General features: G+C 39.9%; 1 protein-coding gene across 2 annotated transcripts in view; it reads left to right on the forward strand.

Annotated features, from left to right (window-relative positions):
* Positions 1-20,799, forward strand: part of PheRS-m (Phenylalanyl-tRNA synthetase, mitochondrial) — a 60,946-nt gene that overhangs the window by 15,949 nt on the left and 24,198 nt on the right. For both annotated transcript variants that reach the window (XM_068378513.1, XM_068378514.1), the window contains exons 3-6: positions 5,334-5,663; positions 7,513-7,644; positions 12,941-13,100; positions 13,628-13,759. In XM_068378513.1, coding sequence (XP_068234614.1) covers positions 5,334-5,663; positions 7,513-7,644; positions 12,941-13,100; positions 13,628-13,759 — 754 coding nt within the window. The remainder of the gene's footprint in view (positions 1-5,333; positions 5,664-7,512; positions 7,645-12,940; positions 13,101-13,627; positions 13,760-20,799) is intronic.

The following is a 20,799-nucleotide window of genomic DNA, read 5'->3' on the forward strand; positions in this document are numbered from 1 at the left end:
CCCTGTTCAAAGAGATGTTTCCGGACCAGTTTGTGTCTGTGGCTCCGCGTTCTCCTCCGTCAGAGTTTGTGTTAGGCATGCCGTCAACCACCCCTGCCTTTACTAGACTCGTCCTCGCACGCTCGTCCAAGAGAGCTTTGCGGGTAATAGGAGAATGGCTGCAGTCCAAAAAGAGTTTAGGGAAGACAGCTTTTACGTTTCCCCCGGCTAGACTCTCTTCTAGATCGAGCGTCTGGTATGCCACGGGAGAAGTTCTCGGCTTGGGAGTTCCTGCTTCTGCCCAGGGCGACTTCTCAAGTCTTGTAGACTCTCCCCGCCGCCTAGCCATGAGACGCTCAAAAATATGTTGGTCATCTTCGGACCTGGACCACCTTTTGAAAGGTATCTATAGAGCCTTCGAGGTTTTTAACTTCATAGACTGGTGTCTAGGAGCTCTTAGTAGAAAGATCTCTCCGATGGAGAAGGAGACTTCCTTGCTCATTTTGTCCTGCATGGACAAGGCCGTACGTGATGGGTCTAATGAGCTTGCTGCATCTTTCGTGTCCGGAGTCCTTAAGAAGCGTGAAAACCTATGCTCATTCCTTTCAGCTGGAGTTACACCATGCCAGAGATCCGAACTTCTGTTTGCTCCTCTTTCCAAGTGCCTTTTTCCAGAGGACCTGATTAAGGAGATTGCCGCTTCTTTGATACAGAAGGATACTCACGATCTTGTTGCGTCCTCTGCTCGCAAAGCCACCCCTTTGCCTACCTTGTCAGCTAGACCAAGGATGGACACTCCAGCGTCCCGGTTTATTCCGCCCTTTCGTGGCAGAGCCTCCAGCAGAGGAGGTGCTCGTGCCGAAGGGAGACGTGGAAAGAAGAAAGGAACCAAGTCCTTTAAGGGCAGAGTCTGACTGCCAGCTTCTTCAGACAGCAGTGGGAGCCAGACTCAAGAACTTCTGGCAGACCTGGGAAAAGAGAGGCGCAGATGCACAATCTGTGAAGTTGCTCAGAGAGGGGTACAAGATCCCGTTTGTACGAAAACCCCCTCTAGCAACGTCTCCCATCGATCTCTCCCCCAGGTACAGAGAGGAAGACAAGAGACGAGCATTGAAACAGGAAGTGTCTCTCTTACTAGAGAAGGGAGCGGTAGTCAAAGTCCTGGACCATCAAACCCCGGGATTCTACAACCGTCTCTTCTTGGTGTCAAAGAAGACAGGAGGGTGGAGGCCGGTGCTAGACGTCAGTGCGCTGAATGTCTTTGTCAAAAAGCAGACGTTCTCCATGGAGACCACAAAGTCGGTTCTAGCAGCGGTCAGAAGGGAAGACTGGATGGTCTCGTTAGACCTAAGGGACGCCTACTTCCACGTCCCCATCCACCCGGACTCCCAACCTTTTCTAAGATTCGTTTTCGAAAAGGTTGTCTACCAGTTTCAAGCCCTGTGCTTTGGCCTAAGCACAGCTCCTCTTGTGTTTACGAGGCTGATGAGGAATGTAGCCAAATTCCTTCATTTAGCGGACATCCGAGCCTCCCTCTATTTGGATGACTGGCTTCTCAGAGCTTCTTCCAGTCGTCGCCGTCTGAAGGATCTAAAGTGGACTCTAGATCTGACCAAGGAATTGGGTCTCCTTGTCAATATGGAAAAGTCTCAAGTGGTCCCATCCCAAGCTATTGTATATTTAGGGATGGAGATTCACAGTCTAGCTTTTCGGGCTTTTCCGTCGGCCCCCAGAACAAGCCAAGCCCAGTTATGCATCCAGAACATGCTGAAGAAGGAACGATGTTCAGTCAGGAAGTGGATGAGTCTGATAGGGACGCTATCATCCCTGGAACAGTTCGTGTCATTAGGAAGACTACACCTCCGTCCTCTTCAATATCACCTAGCATTTCACTGGAAAAAGGACAAGACGCTAGAAGCGGTCTCGATCCCCGTTTCCGAGAAGATGAAGTCTTGCCTGACATGGTGGAAGGACAGTATCAGGCTCAGAGAGGGTCTGCCCCTGGCTGTTCAGACTCCCAACCACGTTCTCTTCTCGGACGCATCGGACGTAGGCTGGGGCGCGACATTAGACGGTCGGGAATGCTCGGGAATATGGAACTCGAGTCAAAGGACAATGCATATCAACTGCAAGGAGCTACTGGCAGTACATCTGGCCTTGAAAAGCTTCAAGTCTCTCCTTCAAGGCAAAGTGGTGGAGGTCAACTCGGACAACACCACGGCTTTGGCGTACATCTCCAAGCAAGGAGGGACCCACTCACTGACGTTGTACGAGATCGCAAGGGACCTCCTCACCTGGTCAAAAGGTCTAAACATTTCGCTAGTAACGAGGTTCATCCAAGGCAACTTGAATGTCATGGCAGATTGTCTCAGTCGGAAGGGACAAATCATTCCAACAGAATGGACCCTCCACAAGGATGTATGCAAGAGACTTTGGGCCACCTGGGGCCAGCCAACCATAGATCTCTTCGCAACCTCGATGACCAAGATGCTCCCAATATATTGCTCACCAATCCCGGACCCAGCAGCAGTTCATATAGATGCCTTTCTCCTAGATTGGTCAAATCTAGACCTATATGCATTCCCTCCGTTCAAGATTGTCAACAAGGTACTGCAGAAGTTCGCCTCTCACGAAGGGACAAGGTTGACGCTAGTTGCTCCCCTCTGGCCGGCGAGAGAATGGTTCACCGAGGTACTTCGATGGCTAGTAGACGTTCCCAGAACTCTTCCTCTAAGGGTGGACCTTCTACGTCAGCCACACGTAAAGAAGGTACACCAAGGCCTCCACGCTCTTCGTCTGACTGCCTTCACACTATCGAAAGACTCTCGAGAGCTAGAGGCTTTTCGAAGGAGGCAGCCAGAGCGATTGCTAGAGCAAGGAGAACATCCACCCTTAGAGTCTACCAATCGAAGTGGGAAGTCTTCCGAAACTGGTGCAAGTCAGTATCTGTATCCTCGACCAGTACCTCTGTAACCCAAATAGCTGACTTCCTCTTATACCTGAGGAAAGAACGATCTCTTTCAGCTCCCACTATCAAGGGTTACAGAAGCATGTTGGCATCAGTCTTCCGTCACAGAGGCTTAGATCTGTCCAACAATAAAGATCTACAGGACCTCCTTAAGTCTTTTGAGACCACGAAGGAGCGTCGTTTGGTTACACAGACGTGGTACTAAGATTCCTCATGTCAGACAGGTTCGAGCCGCTACAATCAGCCTCCCTAAAAGATCTCACCTTAAAGACTCTTTTCCTGGTATGCTTAGCCACAGCTAAAAGAGTCAGTGAGATTCATGCCTTCAGCAAGAACATCGGATTTTCATCTGAAACGGCTACATGTTCTCTACAACTTGGTTTTCTAGCCAAAAACGAGCTGCCTTCTCGACCTTGGCCGAAATCGTTCGATATTCCAAGCTTATCGAATATGGTTGGAAATGAACTAGAAAGAGTCTTATGCCCTGTGAGAGCTCTTAAGTTCTATTTAAAACGAACTAAACCTTTACGAGGCCTGTCTGAAGCTTTATGGTGTTCAGTTAAGAAACCATCTTTGCCTATGTCAAAGAATGCTTTATCCTATTTTATCAGACTGTTAATACGAGAAGCTCATTCCCATCTGAGTGAGGAAGACCAAGCTTTGCTGAAGGTAAGGACACACGAAGTTAGAGCTGTCGCAACTTCCGTGGCCTTTAAACAAAATAGATCTCTGCGAAGTATAATGGACGCAACCTATTGGAGAAGCAAGTCAGTGTTCGCGTCTTTTTATCTTAAGGATGTCCAGTCTCTTTACGAGAACTGCTACACTCTGGGACCATTCGTAGCAGCGAGTGCAGTAGTGGGTGAGGGCTCAACCACTACAATTCCCTAATTCCATAACCTTTTTAATCTTTCTCTTGAAATGTTTTTATTGTTGTTTTTGGGTTGTCCGGAAGGCTAAGAAGCCTTTCGCATCCTGGTTGATTTGGCGGGTGGTCAAAGTCATTTCTTGAGAAGCGCCTAGATTAGGGGTTTTGATGAGGTCCTGTTGTATGGGTTGCAACCCTTGATACTTCAGATCCTAGGGGTCGATCAGCATCCTAAGAGGATCGCGAGGCTCCGTAAGGAAGACGTACTTAAAAAGGCAGAGTAATTGTTCAAGTCGACTTCCTTACCAGGTACCTATTTATTTTGTTTTTGTTATTTTGATAACTTCTAAAATGAAATAAAAATTCTTAGCTCATAATAATGTAAACATATTTTGCTGGTCTCTACCCACCCCCCTGGGTGTGAATCAGCTATTATAATCACCGGCTAAGTTAAATATTGAAAAATGTTATTTTGATAATAAAATAAATTTTTGAATATACTTACCCGGTGATTATAAATTAAAGGACCCTCCCTTCCTCCCCAATAGAGACGCAGTGGGACGAGGAGAAAATTGAGTTCTTTGTTTACATTGAGTACTGGGTATCTGGACGACAGATGGCGCTATTGGGCACACCCGCAACCTGTGTAGCGATCGCTGGCGAATTTTACCTTAGAGTTTTCTGTCGAGCAACAGAGTTGCAGCTATTATAATCACCGGGTAAGTATATTAAAAAATTTATCTTATTATCAAAATAACATATTTACATTTTATTTTGCATATTTTTGATAATTTTTTGAGAAACTTCAGACATTTTCCAAGAGAATGAGACCAACCTGACCTCTCTATGACGAAAATTAAGGCTGTTAGAGCAATTAAAAAAAAATATACTGCAAAATGGGCTGGGAAAAAAATAACCCCTGGGGGTTAAGGGTTGGAAATTTCCAAATAGCCTGGGGGTAAAAGGGTTAACAGTCGTACAGATTCATCATCCAGAAAAATTATACTAGAGATCCTCGGATCTCCTCAAAATCTTTTCAAGTTGTTAGTTCTCATTACTATCTTGATCAATTCTAATTCTAAGATAAAGTACTGAATAGTGCCTTGTCTCCTATCTAAATAGTGACTCAGCAAGTAAAATAATAGTTTGTGAGTTGTAAGGACACATGCAAAATTTTGCATATTGTTCATTCCATCTGTCAAGGGTTGAGCAAGATCTTAGTTTATGACTGTGGTCACAGCTAACATTGCATTGTACTGCGCAGTATAACATAGGTAAATGATAATAATTTTAATCTTTGTGTTTTTGCAACTTTTGGATAAGTAATATTAGAAATGCAAAAGAATAATTTAGAATAGCACCAAGTGTATGTCGTTATAATTTTTACAAGAAATTCATATTAAGCAGTACTGAAAATTTAATCTTTACTCCTTTTTTTTTCTAACTTGACACTTGTGCTGCTGACTTTTATTAGATGTATTTGTTTCTACAAGCTGTATATTTTTTTTTTATTTTCAGATAACTATTGCTGGGAAGGATTATAAAGTGGATCATATGACAAATGTTTCACCCCAAATTTTATCGCGTATTGGACAAAATCTTCACCTTCTAAAGTATCACCCATTGAATCATATGCAAACTATGATAGTCAAATATTTATATAATCGTTACATTACTGCCCGAGGAAATCCCCTTTTCTCTCTTCATAATCAGTTTCATCCTGTTGTGACTACACAAGCAAATTTTGATTCTTTGTTAATACCAAAGGATCACATAAGTAGGCGAAAAAGTGACAATTATTACGTAAATGAAAATTATTTGCTACGTGCTCACACCAGTGCTCATCAGGTTAGTTTTTATTTTGAAAGTACTGTCCTCTATTTTGTATATAATGTTGTTTAGTAGAAAATATATGACTGCAAGATTTGTTTATGCCAGATTTTGCAAATTGCTGTGTGAAGAGCATTATCATTTTTATACCTCTTTGATTAAGGTGAATAATTGTTTCATGATTCATCATCATCATCTCCTCTTCCTACGCCCCTTGACGCAAAGGGCCTTGGTTAGATTTTGCCAATCGTCTCTATCTTGAGCTTTTAATTCAATACTTCTCCATTCATCATCTATTTCACGCTTCATAGTCCTCAGCCATGTAGGCCTGGGTCTTCCAACTCTTCTAGTGCCTTCTTGGAGCCCAGCTAAACGTTTGGTGAACTAATCTCTCTTGGGGAGTGCGAAGAGCATGCCCAAACTATCTCCATCTACCCCTCATCATGATCTCATCCACATATGGCACTTGAGTAATCTCTCTTATAGTTTCATTGATAATCCTGTCCTACCATTTAACTCCCAATATCCATCGGAGGGCTTCAAAATTACTAAATCAGTTGGAGATTGTTTTATTGTCATACCATGACTCATGTCCATATAGTAACACCGATCTCACTAAACTGATATATAGTCTGACTTTTATTTGTAATTTCAGGTGATTTGATTTCAAAATTTTACTTAACCTAGCTGTTTAAAGGTTTAAAGGCTGCTCATGAATGGCAGAGGCAAGGGACAGTAACATTGCCCTAGCAAGCAGTACAATGCCCTAGAGACTGACCATATGTACATATGATCTGGGCCCAAGCTAGGACCAAGGAGGGCTAGACAATGGCTGTTGATGACTCAGCAGATAGACCTAAAGGCTCACAAGGATGGTGAGATTGCAGCGACCAATGGAACTAACGAGTTTGAGCGAGACTCAAACCCCTGTCTGGCGTTCACCAGTCAGTGACATTACACATCAGCCACCACAACTCTAATTTGCTTTTTTCAATCTTTCACTAAACTCAAATTCTAAAGGCCCTATGTTGGAGATCATAGTTCTTGGATACTAAAATTATTCTACCTCATTAATCCTTTCTCCTTCCAATGATATTTCATCTTCCATTGCATACTCCATTTTCATCATCTCTGTCTTTCTTCTATTTATCTTGAGCCCAACCTCATGTGATATTTCATGTATGCTGGTAAGTAAGCATTGCAAATCCTGTTGTGTTTTGCTAATAAGGACAGCATCATCAGCTTACTCTAGGTCTGCTAATTTCCTATTACCAATCCAGTCCAATCCCTCTCCACCATCTCTGACTGTTGTACGCATTACAAAATGCTTGAGCAGAATAAACAACATAGTTGACAACACATTCCCTTGGAGTTCTCCGCTGTTCACTGGAAATTCATTTGATAGAACTCCATTAACATTAACTTTGCACTTGTTATGCTCATGTGCAGACTTAATCAAATTCTATATTCTACTCATTGCTGTACCATATATCTCAAAATGAAAATATGGCCAGTACAACTTCTTCCGTTTCTAAATCCTGCTTGTTCATCTCTCAGCTTTTCATCAATCTTTGTCTCCAGTCTATAGAATAAGCATATTATACAGTATATCATCATGGCAACTAACGTAAGTGTGATGCCCCTGTAATTATTGCAATCAGTCATGTCTTCTTTTCACCAATACTCGTAACACCCGTTCATCAGGTTTTGCCTGAGAGAGAGAGAGAGAGAGAGAGAGAGAGAGAGAGAGAGAGAGAGAGAGAGAGAGAGAGAGAGAGAGAGAGAGACTCTCTTTTCTCTGTGTCTTAAACAACAAATGTAAAATAGTTAGTGGTCTTAACTCTTTATTGTATGTTTCTTTTTGCAGTGTGAGATGATAAAAATGGGGTTTGACAACTTCCTAGTGGTTGGCGATGTGTATAGGCGTGATGAAATTGATTCATCACATTATCCTGTTTTCCATCAGATGGAAGCAGTTAGATTATGTGATGTCAAAGAGGTAAGTACAGTATTAATGGCTTAAATAGTGTAGTATTCATATTTGTCTTTAGTAAAGAATATCAGAGTTTAGATCTGTTTTGATCCCAGCAGAGTTTATATAGAAAATTTGATTCTGAATACAGATTTGCAGCTTTTATTATTGTTATTATTTTTATGATCATCACCATCTTTATTATTACTTTGATAAAAATTTCATATTATTATTATTACTACTAGCTAAGCTACAACACTAATTGGGAAAGGAGGATGCTATAAGCACAAGGGCTCCAACAGTGAAAATAACCCATTGAGAAAAGCAAATAAGGAAACATGGAATAGTGTGCCTAAGTGTACCCTCAACCAAGAGAACTAACCCAAGAGTAGAGAACAATGGTTTTGATTTTACCATGCCCATGCCCTTTCCAAGTGGAAAGTAGCCCCTGAACAATTACTGTGCAGTAGGTAGTTGGTTGACCAGGGCACCAGCCACCCGTTGAGATACTACCACTAGAGAGTTATGGGGTCTTTTCACTGGCCAGACAGTACTACTTTGGATCCTTCTCTCTGGTTACGGTTCACTTTCCCTTTGCTTACACATACACCAAATAGTTTGGCATATTCTTTACAGATTCTGCTCTGTCCTCATACACCTGACAACACTGATATTACCAAACAAATCTTCTTCACCAAAAGGGTTAACAACTACACTGTAATTGTTCAGTAGCTACTCTCTTCTTGGTAAGGGTAGAAGAGACTCTTTAACTATGGTAAGCAGCTCTTCTAGGAGAAGGACACTCCAAAATCAAACCCTTGTTCCCTAGTCTTGGGTAGTGCCATAGCCTCTGTACCATGGTCTTCCACTATCTTGGGTTAGAGTTCTCTTGCTTGAGGGTACACTCGGGCACAGTGTTCTATCTAATTTCTCTTCCTCTTGTTTTGTTGAAGTTTTTATAGTTTATATAGGAGATATTTATTTTAATGTTATTCTTAAAATATTTATTTTTCAATATTAATCTTACCCGATGATCATGTAGCTGCAACTCTGTTGCCCGACAGAAAAAACCTACGGTCGGGATACGCCAGCGATCGCTATACAGATGGGGGTGTACAACAACAGCGCCATCTGTCGAGTAGGTACTCAGTTACTTCTTGTCAACAAGAACCAATTTTTCCTCTGTCGTGCCACCGGCAAGACCTTCCCCTAAGGGTGGACCTGCTACGTCTGCCACGCGTAAAGAAGGTACTCCAAGGCCTCCACGCTCTTCGTCTGACTGCCTTCAGAATATCGAAAGACTCTTGAGAACTAGAGGTTTTTCGAAGGAGGCAACCAGAGCGATTGCTAGAGCAAGGAGAACATCCACCCTTAGAGTCTACCAATCGAAGTGGGAAATCTTCCGAAACTGGTGCAAGTCAGTATCCGTATCCTCGACCAGTACCTCTGTAACTCAAATAGCTGACTTCCTCTTATATCTGAGGAAAGAACGATCTCTTTCAGCTCCCACTATCAAGGGTTACAGAAGCATGTTGGCATCAGTCTTCCGTCACAGAGGCTTAGATCTTTCCAACAATAAAGATCTACAGGACCTCCTTAAGTCTTTTGAGACCACGAAGGAGCGTCATTTGGTTACACCTGGTTGGAATTTAGACGTGGTTCTAAGATTCCTTATGTCAGACAGGTTCGAACCACTTCAATCAGCCTCCCTGAAAGATCTCACCTTTAAGACTCTTTTCCTGATATGCTTAACCACAGCTAAAAGAGTCAGTGAGATTCATGCCTTCAGCAAGAACATCGGATTCTCATCCGAAACGGCTACATGTTCTACAACTTGGTTTTCTAGCCAAACACGAGCTCCCTTCTCGGCCTTGACCAATATCGTTCGATATTCCAAGCTTATCGTATGGTTGGAAATGAACTAGAAAGATTATTATATCCTGTAAGAGCTCTTAAGTTCTTTTTTAAAAACCTTTACGAGGCCCGTCTGAAGCTTTATGGTGTTCTGTTAAGAATCCATCTTTGCCTATGTCAGAGAATTCTTTATCCTATTTTATCAGACTGTTAATACGAGAAGCTCATTCCCTTCTGAATGAGGAAGACCAAGCTTGGCTGAAGGTAAGGACACACGAAGTTAGAGCTGTCACAACTTCCGTGGCCTTTAAACAAAATAGATCTCTGCAAAGTATATTCGACGCAACCTATTGGAAAAGCAAATCAGTGTTCGCGTCTTTTATCTTAAGAATGTCCAGTCTCTTTACGAGAACTGCTACACTCTGGGACCATTCGTAGCAACGAGTGCAGTAGTGGTGGGGGCTCCACCACTACAATTCCCTAATTCCAGAACCTTTTTAATCTTTCTCTTGAAATATTTTTGGGTTGTCCGGAAGGCTAAGAAGCCTTTCGCATCCTACTTGATTTGGCGGGTGGTCAAAATCATTTCTTGAGAAGCGCCTAGATTAGAGGTTTTGATGAGGACCTTTAGTATGGGTTGCAACCCTTCATACTTCAGCTCCTAGGAGTCGCTCAGCATCCTATGAGGATCGCGAGGCTCAGTAAGGAAGACGTACTTAAAAAGGCAGAGTAATTGTTCAAGTCGACTTCCTTACCAGGTACTTATTTATTTTATGTTGTTATTTTGAATAACTGCTAAAATGAAATACGGGATACTTAGTTTCTAATGTTAACATGTATGCTGGTCTCCACCCACCCCCCTGGGTGTGAATCAGCTACATGATCATCGGGTAAGATTAATATTGAAAAATGTTATTTTCCTTAGTAAAATAAATTTTTGAATATACTTACCCGATGATCATTAATTTAAGGACCCTCCCTTCCTCCCCATAGAGACCCAGTGGACCGAGGAGAAAATTGGTTCTTGTTGACAAGAAGTAACTGAGTACCTACTCGACAGATGGCGCTGTTGTTGTACACCCCCATCTGTATAGCGATCGCTGGCGTATCCCGACCGTAGGTTTTTTCTGTCGGGCAACAGAGTTGCAGCTACATGATCATCGGGTAAGTATATTCAAAAATTTATTTTACTAAGGAAAATAACATTTTTCCCTCTTTCCTTTCCTCACTGGGCTATTTTCCCTGTTGGAGCCCCTGGGCTTATAGCATTCTGCTTTTCCAACTAGGCTTGTAGCTTAGCAATTAATAATAATAATAATAATAATAATAATAGCAATTGTAGTTAACCCCTTGAGTGAAGAAGAAATTTGTGGTTATCTTAGTGTTGTCATGTGTATGAGGAAAGAGGAATATGTGTAAAGAATAAGTCAGACCATTTGGTGTATGTGTAGGCCAAGGAAAAATGAGCCTTAACCAGATTGTGATCCTATGTAGTTCTATCATAGGTAGTAGGTTGACCAGGGCACCAGCCACCCGTTGAGATACTACCGGTAGAGTTATTGGGTCCTTTGACCAGACTGTACTACATTGGATCCCTCTCTGGTTATGGCTCATTTTTCCATGATCATCTTGAAAATTTTTATAAATATTTCTTTCTTTATCCCTTATACCCTCACACTCAGTGCAGGAAAGTTGCACGGCTTCGTGAGATCAAGGCTGCACTCTGTGGTTTAGTGCCCCACCTTCCTTCTTTAATATCATACTATTTCCAGCAATGTGATGGTTCAGTCACCCTTTTCAATTATGCTATTAAATTTAATTTTCAAGTATCTTCAGGATAACAGGGTTTGTGCTTCATGAATAGTTTTGTATCATGATTATTCAAATAGATATTTTTTGCATCCTTGAGTATTGTATATAGCTGAGCTTTGGCCTATGGTCTTCTCCTCACCATGTATACTGCATAGGTGAATCAGCCTCCTAAAGTATAATATTCAGAGGGTATTATTCATCTTCTTATCCTGATGAATTGATTTAAGAATTTCATTTCAAAGGATTTAAGTTACATGATGAAGTTTAAGACCTGCATCTGTGCTAGTGTACTTTTCTGTTCTTCCTTCTATCATTGACTTACAGTTATTATTTATATGAATCATACCTGGTAATCATCTCACTTTAATCATCGAAGGCACTATCTTCCTGACCTCTAAAAATGTCTTTCCAATTCCCCTCTTCCCCTATGATGTCCAGTAGAACAAAAAAGTAGGTCGAAAGGGGAACATTGTCACAGACCTATTAATACCAAGAACTTTATATATTTGTCATTGATCACACCTTGTACACGGCCTGTGGGTTGAAAGGGGAACATTGCCACAGACCTATTAATTCCAAAAACTTTATATATTTGTCATTGACAACACTCTCCAGCTCCAACTTATTTTATGGGTAATCGAGTCGTAGAATTTGAAAGGGTGAAAAGGTTAAAAGGTATGTCTTTATCTGGTTTTAATATAGGTACAGTATGTACTAAAGTGCTTTGAAAGAAATATGGCAGAAAAAGTTGAGTTGGTAATACAAGAGATAGTGATTGAGCAAAGTGAGTGGGTATTAAAAATCGGAAAAACAGTTGAATCGTTAATATAGTACAGTAGTTAGTTAGTGACATGTGTAAAGAGGGAAACCCCACCACTTTGCCTGTCAAAGACTGCATTGATGTTTTGTTTAGGCTAGTAAGTTCCAAATTTTATGACTGATGTATTTGTAAATTTAATGGTTTGGTTGATAAGTAGGTCATTAAATATTTATTTTTCACAAATATTCACTAGAAATCATGGTGTCATCCAAGGAAAAAGAGATTTGCATATGTGAGTGAGGGCAGGTGCTAGGCCTAATCAATAATGAGTACAGAAAACAAATAGCAACAGCACATACACTGGACTGGTCAAGCAAACGTTCAGTACCTAGCTAGTGTTTATCCTCTACAAGTGTCAGGAGCTGTCATGCTAAACCTTTTTCTTATGGCATTCTGATGGTGATCAGAAAGTGCTCTTGTATTTCTTATTAATTAAAAAAGTGATTTCTACACAATTTCCATATAAGATAAAATCCTCTAACATAATTGTTATATTTTTTATGAATATTTTAAATAGATCTTATGTCTTTCACATTAGTTTCACATTTAAGCATTGCAATGATTCCCATACCTACCATAGATACATACCTTGTACCTGGTCACATGCAGTGACCTGCCTAAGCTACCTAAACTTTTTCTGGTGGATGACATGTCTAGGAATGGTCCATGATGTATGATTATGCTAATTAGAAGTACAGTAATGGGTTGATTTTTTTTTCTTAAAATGTTGTATTCCAACTTCTATAGATGTGAATATCCGTCACTCGTGTACATCTCTCTGTTTATCTTTAACTTTTGTGCTGTGTTTGGATGTAGGCTTAAACTTTGTATTTGCAGGTTTTTGGCATACATCAAGATATGCAGGAGTTCACTTTATTTGAAAATGGTGAAAGAACAGATAGGAGGCAAGGGGTCCATAAACAAGAAGCAGTAGATATCCTAGAAAGGGATCTTAAAGGATGTTTAGAAGGATTAGCTGCAACACTTTTTGGTAAAGGTATGTTATAATGTTTGTTATTAGATTAAAACTTAACTAATTCAGCGAAACTACTTTGAATTCATGCGCTATTCATTCTAAGAAGAAAAACAGCTTAGCTACAATTCAATTTAGAATTAAATTTTTTTATATGACATATGTCAGACACTTTTTTCCCACTGTAAAGAGGCACCAAGGAAACAATCAAGCAAGTAAAGAGCATATTCTCCAACTAGCGCTATTTTTGAGATTGTAGCGGGGACTATGAGCACTTCTTTTGTTTGTTTTTTTCATATTGGCAATTTTGGTGGTGGCTTACAAAATCAGCATTAAATTCTAAACAATGAAAAGTTTCTGTGTATTAAATTGTGCTGTTTGTATGAAACAATGAAAAGTTTCTGTGTATTAGATTGTGATGTTTGTATCTTTGATTTTTTTTGGGGGTGGGCATTGGGGGAAGGTTCTGTTTACTGCACTTTATTGAATGACACTTCTTTAAAAGAAGTATTGGAGAATACTAGATTTTTATTATATTGAAACTTTTTCAGATGTAGAGATGAAATGGGTAGATGCCTACTTTCCATTTACTCATCCTTCATGGGAGCTTGAAATAAAAATTGGAGATGAATGGATAGAACTTCTTGGCTGTGGCATTATAGAACAAGAAATTCTAGTTAATTGTAAGTCCTATTGGTTTTGAAGTTAGTTATAAGAAAGATTGATTTGCACTTATTATTCATTTGTATGCTGATAAGGCTATTACCCAAAGTTCGTAATTTGTAATGGAAACAGCTGAAAAAAATTATGATTGAGACGATGGTTTCATAGTTCTACTAGTGTTTATAATAGGCAAACCTTTTGTTTTTAAAACTTAACACCTGAATGGGTTGAATTAACTGAACTTTGAGTTTTTACTCATAGATGAAAGAAAGTCTGATCTGCATTTCCAGGTAAGCGCCCTGTCGATCAGAAAATTCATGCAACTTACGTGTTGTACATTTTAAGTCTTACTGTAGTTTAGTTTGCATAGAAGTTATAGAATGTCTTATTTTCCTTACTTAATCTTTTTAGCTTATAAAGTTGGTATAGGGAACTTAATCTCACTGGTAGGAAGAAATTTTCATATAAAAAGAATCTATGACTAAGTCACTTAAATGTAGTGAGTTTAAAAAAGTTTATGATTTTAATTTCTTACAATCTGTATGTAACCAGTAAGACCACTTCAATGCTGTCATTCTGTTGTTATATTTTCGTTGGGTGTGTGTTACATATGTTAATTATTTCCATGAAACTTCCCTGGTGTAAATATTGCTCTTTCTCAAGAAGCTTGGTTTGATAGATATTTACCTGTAATTTTTTTTTTTCAATTTCAAGATTTTCTTATTTTGTATCCCTTAAATAAACCCAAGTCTAGTGGTAAGAAGCTTAAAAATGATGCACCAGAGGCACTTTGTCCTTTCAGTTTCTCTGTCATCTCAGTTTAAATAAGACTTGCTCCTGATTATTTAGATATTGCTGCCTTTTAAGGTGTCTTCCTCTTGATTTGTTAGCAATTACTACGTTGAGTGTACAAGGGTACTGTGTCTGCGCGATTATAATCTGGATTATCTTTTTGTCTCGTGTCGAAGGCAATACTAATTCAAATTTCCATTGTGACTAGTGCATTTGCCTTATGGCCTCTTTCATGGAAAAGTATGTTTCATCATTTGTCAGTCAAGTTAAAAGTTTAAAGCACCAAAGGAAGATTGCTTGTGATTTAGGGGGATATCCACGGCAGACTAAACTACAGTGAACCCTCGCTACTTCGCGGTTCGACCATCGCGGATTCACCACTTCGCGGATTTTTTCCATAACCCATATATATACAGTAATATATATATATATATATATATATATATATATATATTATATATATATATATATGTATGCATGTATTTATGTATATATGTATGTATGTATATACAGTATGTAGGTATGTATATGTGTATACAGTGAACCCTCGTTTATCGCGGTAGATAGGTTCCAGACCCGGCCGTGATAGGTGAAAATCCGCGAAGTAGTGACACCATATTTACCTATTTATTTAACATGTATATTCAGACTTTTAAAACCTTCCCTTGTACGTAGTACTGTTAACAAACTACCCTTTAATGTACAGAACACTTAATGCATGTACTAACGTACCCTAAACTAAAACAGGCACAAATATTAAGGGCGACTTTATATCATGCGTTTCCTAAACACGCCAAAAAGCACGATAAAAAATGGCAACCAATGTTTTGTTTACGTTTATCTCTGATTATAATGAAGAAACAAACGCATTTACACATCTGTGTATAGGTTAGTTTCTGCATCGATTATATTGATTATTCAGTACAGTATGTTGATTTGGTTATTACTACTGTAATGTTTTACTTAATTTTTCTTAGGACTTCCAAATGAAATGTTTTTCTTTATGACGCCGCCTGAAACGACGGCGTCATAAAGTACGCTCAGTAAACAAACTAAGGAATTTAACGCGCATGATGAAAGTGATAAATAATGATATTACAGTAAAAGCTTTAATAAAATATGTTATTATAAATATTATTTACCGTATCTATATAAAATCATACATACGTAGCAAAGCAGGAAAACAATCTACGAGGAGAGAGAGAGAGAGAGAGAGAGAGAGAGAGAGAGAGAGAGAGAGAGAGAGAGAGAGAGTTGTTTTACATACGTAAATGTAAATTTTAAACAAAAAAAAAATAGCCCCATTTCATATAAAATAGATTACAAATATTTTACTTTATCATATTACAGTAGTTTGTATAATACTGTAAAGTTCAGTACAGTATGTTGTTGTTAAAGTCGTGGCGATGAAATTCTCACGAAACAAAAACACGCCCTTTGAGTACAACAGCTGATTCTCTCTCTCTCTCTCTCTCTCTCTCTCTCTCTCTCTCTCTCTCTCTCTCTCTCTCTCTCTCTTCGTGTTATACAATACTTACATTTAGATGAAGAAACTAAAATTAGTTTTCTTAGTGTCAATTAAATACGAAACGAAATAATTAGGCCGAGTCTTCATCCATTTCAATCATAGCTAAAAATACGGCATCCGATTTCATCAGCAAACCACTATTTTTTGGGAAATATCATTTTATTCTAGAAAATTGCCACTCTTTAAATAGTTAATTGCACATTAAGAAAAGCGTGTACTTTTGTTTTTAAATTTCGGGTTTGTTTTAAAAATCGAGTATTGTTGACTTCTTTTTTTTTTTTACTTTTGGCTGTGATTAGATCAGCTGTCATCTAGCTGCCACTCTTGAGTGTGTATCGAATACACTAACAAAGTATCATTTATACCATTTCTTAACTTATTCAAACCGTCTACAGTATACAGTTGATATTACATAAGCACCAATGTGTTATAACCTATCAAATTTTTTTGTTTATTACATTTAAACCCCTCTCTCTCTCTCTCTCTCTCTCTCTCTCTCTCTCTCTCTCTCTCTCTCCTCTCTCTCTCTCTCTCTCTCTCTCTCTCTCTCTCTCTCTACCTCTCTCTCTCTACCTCTCTCTCTCTCTGTGGGCTACTTTTCACTACCTCCCATTCCTTACCTCTCTCTATCTCTCTAACAAATGATATCTTTGTTGCTCCTCAAAGTTTCATTTATATTGAAAATCAATCACGATTCAATTTTCCTTACTTTCTCCAATCTCGCACCATCGGTCACATCGCGGTATTTTCGATATTTCTGGAAAATCCGCGATATATGTATATACATGGGTTATGGAAAAAATCCGCGAAGTGGTGAATCCGCGATGGTCGAACCGCGAAGTAGCGAGGGTTCACTGTACATATAAATATATATATATATATATATATATATATTATATATATATATATATATATATATATACATATATATATATATATATATATATATATATATATATATACACACACATATATATATATATATATATATATATATATATATGTATATATATATATATATATATATATATATATTTATGCCCCCTGTGGCCGCGGGGGCATAAAACAATTAGAATAGCGCCAACGTTATCCCTGCGTGTCGTAAGAGGCGACTAAAAGGGACGGGACGAGGGGGCTGGGAACCCCCTCTCCTGTAAAAGTATCCTGTGAGACAGCAACAAAGAGATGGAGCTGGGGGGAGAGTGACTGCTCCCCGCACTCTAGTTTTGGGGTGTTTGAATGTGCGTGGATGTAGTACGATAGAGAGTAAAAGATGTGAGATTGGAAGTATGTTTAGAAGTAGAAGGATGGATGTATTGGCCTTGTGTGAGACAAAGATGAAAGGAAAGGGTGAAGTGATGTTTGGTGAAATGTCTGGTAGAGTGTCTGGGATTGAAAGGGGAAGAGCGAGAGAGGGTGTGGCTTTATTGTTGAGTGAATGGATGACAGGTAAAGTAGTGGAATGGAAGGAGATATCATCTAGGTTAATGTGGGTAAGGGTTAGGTTGGGTAGGGAATGTTGGGCGTTTGTCAGTGCGTATGGGCCAGGTAGTGAGAAAAGTGAAGAAGAGCGGAATGAGTTCTGGAATGAATTAACTAGGTGTGTAGAAGGACTGGGTAGAAGGAATTATGTAGTTGTTATGGGTGACTTAAATGCTAGAGTGGGTGCTGGAGAGGTAGAAGGTGTCATTGGGAAATATGGCGTACCAGGTGAAAATGAGAGTGGTGAGAGACTGGTAGATATGTGTGTTAAACAAGAGATGGTAATAAGTGCTAGCTTTTTTAAAAAGAAAGATAAAAATAAGTATACATGGGTAAGAGTGGCAAATGGAAGAGTAGTAGAAAAGGCATTAATGGATTATGTGTTGATAGCTAAGAGAATGTTTGGAAGATTGAAAGACGTGCACGTGTTTAGGGGTATGGCTAACGGTATGTCTGATCATTTTTTGGTGGAAGGAAAATTAGTTGTAGCAAAAGAGTGGGGGAATAGAGTAGGTGGATGTAAAAGGGAGCTAGTGAGGGTTGAAGAGCTAATAAAACCGGGGTAAAAAGTAAATATCAGGAAAGGTTGAAAATGGCATATGACGAGGTGAGAGTAAGAGAAACTGGTAATTTAGAGGAGGAGTGGAAGTTAGCAAAAGAAAATTTTGTTGGGATTGCAAGTGATGTATGTGGCAAGAAGGTTGTTGGAGGCAGCATGAGGAAGGGCAGTGAATGGTGGAATGAAGGAGTGAAGGTAAAAGTGGAAGAGAAAAAGAGGGCTTTTGAAGAATGGCTGCAGAGTAATAGTATAGAGAATTATGAAAAATATAGAGAGCAAAAGGTGGAAGTAAAGCGCAAGGTACGTGAGGCAAAGAGGGCAGCTGACCTGAGGTGGGGTCAGGGACTGGGTCAGTCATATGAAGAGAATAAGAAGAAGTTTTGGAAAGAAGTGAAGAGAGTAAGGAAGGCCGGCGCAAGAATTGAAGAGACAGTGAAAGATGGAAATGGAAGGTTGTTAAAAGGAGAGGAGGCAAGGAAAAGGTGGGCGGAATATTTTGAAAGTTTGCTGAATGTTGAGGATGATAGGGAGGCAGATATAATTGCGGTTCCAGGTGTTGAGGTGCCAGTGATGGGAGATGAGAATGAGAGAGAGATTACAATAGAGGAAGTGAGGAGAGCACTAGATGAAACGAGAGTAGGAAAAGCATCGGGTATGGATGGTGTGAAAGCTGAGATGTTGAAGGAAGGGGGTGTGACTGTACTTGAATGGTTGGTGAGATTGTTTAATGTGTGTTTTGTGTTGTCAATGGTACCAGTAGATTGGGTCTGTGCATGTATTGTACCACTATATAAGGGTAAGGGAGATGTGCATGAGTGTTGTAATTCAAGAGGTATTAGTTTGTTGAGTGTAGTTGGAAAAGTGTATGGTAGAATACTGATTAATAGGATTAAGGATAAAACAGAGAATGCAATCTTGGAAGTACAGGGTGGTTTTAGAAGAGGTAGGGGTTGTATGAATCAGATTTTTACAGTTAGGCAGATATGCGAGAAATATTTAGCAAAAGGTAAGGAGGTGTATGTTGCGTTTATGGATCTGGAGAAAGCATATGATAGAGTTGATAGGGAAGCAATGTGGAATGTGATGAGGTTATATGGAGTTGGTGGAAGGTTGTTGCAAGCAGTGAAAAGTTTTTACACAGGTAGTAAAGCATGTGTTAGAATAGGAAATGAGGTGAGCGATTGGTTTCCGGTGAGAGTGGGGCTGAGACAGGGATGTGTGATGTCGCCGTGGTTGTTTAACTTGTATGTTGATGGAGTGGTGAGAGAGGTGAATGCTAGAGTGCTTGGACGAGGATTAAAACTGGTAGGCGAGAATGATCATGAATGGGAGGTAAATCAGTTGTTGTTTGCGGATGATACTGTACTGGTAGCAGACACAGAAGAGAAGCTTGACCGACTAGTGACAGAATTTGGAAGGGTGTGTGAGAGAAGGAAGTTGAGAGTTAATGTGGGTAAGAGTAAGGTTATGAGATGTACGAGAAGGGAAGGTGGTGCAAGGTTGAATGTCATGTTGAATGGAGAGTTACTTGAGGAGGTGGATCAGTTTAAGTACTTGGGGTCTGTTGTTGCAGCAAATGGTGGAGTGGAAGCAGATGTACGTCAGAGAGTGAATGAAGGTTGCAAAGTGTTGGGGGCAGTTAAGGGAGTAGTAAAAAATAGAGGATTGGGCATGAATGTAAAGAGAGTTCTATATGAGAAAGTGATTGTACCAACTGTGATGTATGGATCGGAGTTGTGGGGAATGAAAGTGATGGAGAGACAGAAATTGAATGTGTTTGAGATGAAGTGTCTGAGGAGTATGGCTGGTGTATCTCGAGTAGATAGGGTTAGGAACGAAGTGGTGAGGGTGAGAACGGGTGTAAGAAATGAGTTAGCGGCTAGAGTGGATATGAATGTGTTGAGGTGGTTTGGCCATGTTGAGAGAATGGAAAATGGCTGTCTGCTAAAGAAGGTGATGAATGCAAGAGTTGATGGGAGAAGTACAAGAGGAAGGCCAAGGTTTGGGTGGATGGATGGTGTGAAGAAAGCTCTGGGTGATAGGAGGATAGATGTGAGAGAGGCAAGAGAGCGTGCTAGAAATAGGAATGAATGGCGAGCGATTGTGACGCAGTTCCGGTAGGCCCTGCTGCTTCCTCCGGTGCCTTAGATGACCGCGGAGGTAGCAGCAGTAGGGGACTCAGCAGTATGAAGCTTCATCTGTGGTGGAAATGTGGGAGGTTGGGCTGTGGCACCCTAGCAGTACCAGCTGAACTCGGCTGAGTCCCTGGTTAGGCTGGAGGAACGTAGAGAGTAGAGGTCCCCTTTTTGTTTTGTTTCTTGTTGTTGTCGGCTACCCCCCAAAATTGGGGGAAGTGCCTTTGGTATATGTATGTATATATATCTAAAGTAGGAAGATGTGATGTAGTTCTAAGGGAAAAGTATGGGAAATATGTCTGGGTAATAAGCAAAGCTCTACCTCCAGTTTGTTTCTTCATTATGATCAGAGATAAACGTAAACAAAACATTGGTTGCCATTTTTTATCGTGCTTTTTAGTGTGTTTAGGAAATACATGATATAAAATTGCCTTTAATATTTGTGCCTGTTTTAGTTTAGGGTACTGTAGTACATGCATTAAGTGTTCTGTACATTAAAGGGTAGTTTGTTAACAGTACTACGTACAAGGGAAGGTTTTAAAAGTCTGAATATACATGTTGAAT

This window comes from Palaemon carinicauda, chromosome 8, assembly GCF_036898095.1.
Source record: "Palaemon carinicauda isolate YSFRI2023 chromosome 8, ASM3689809v2, whole genome shotgun sequence".
NCBI lineage: Eukaryota > Metazoa > Arthropoda > Malacostraca > Decapoda > Palaemonidae > Palaemon > Palaemon carinicauda.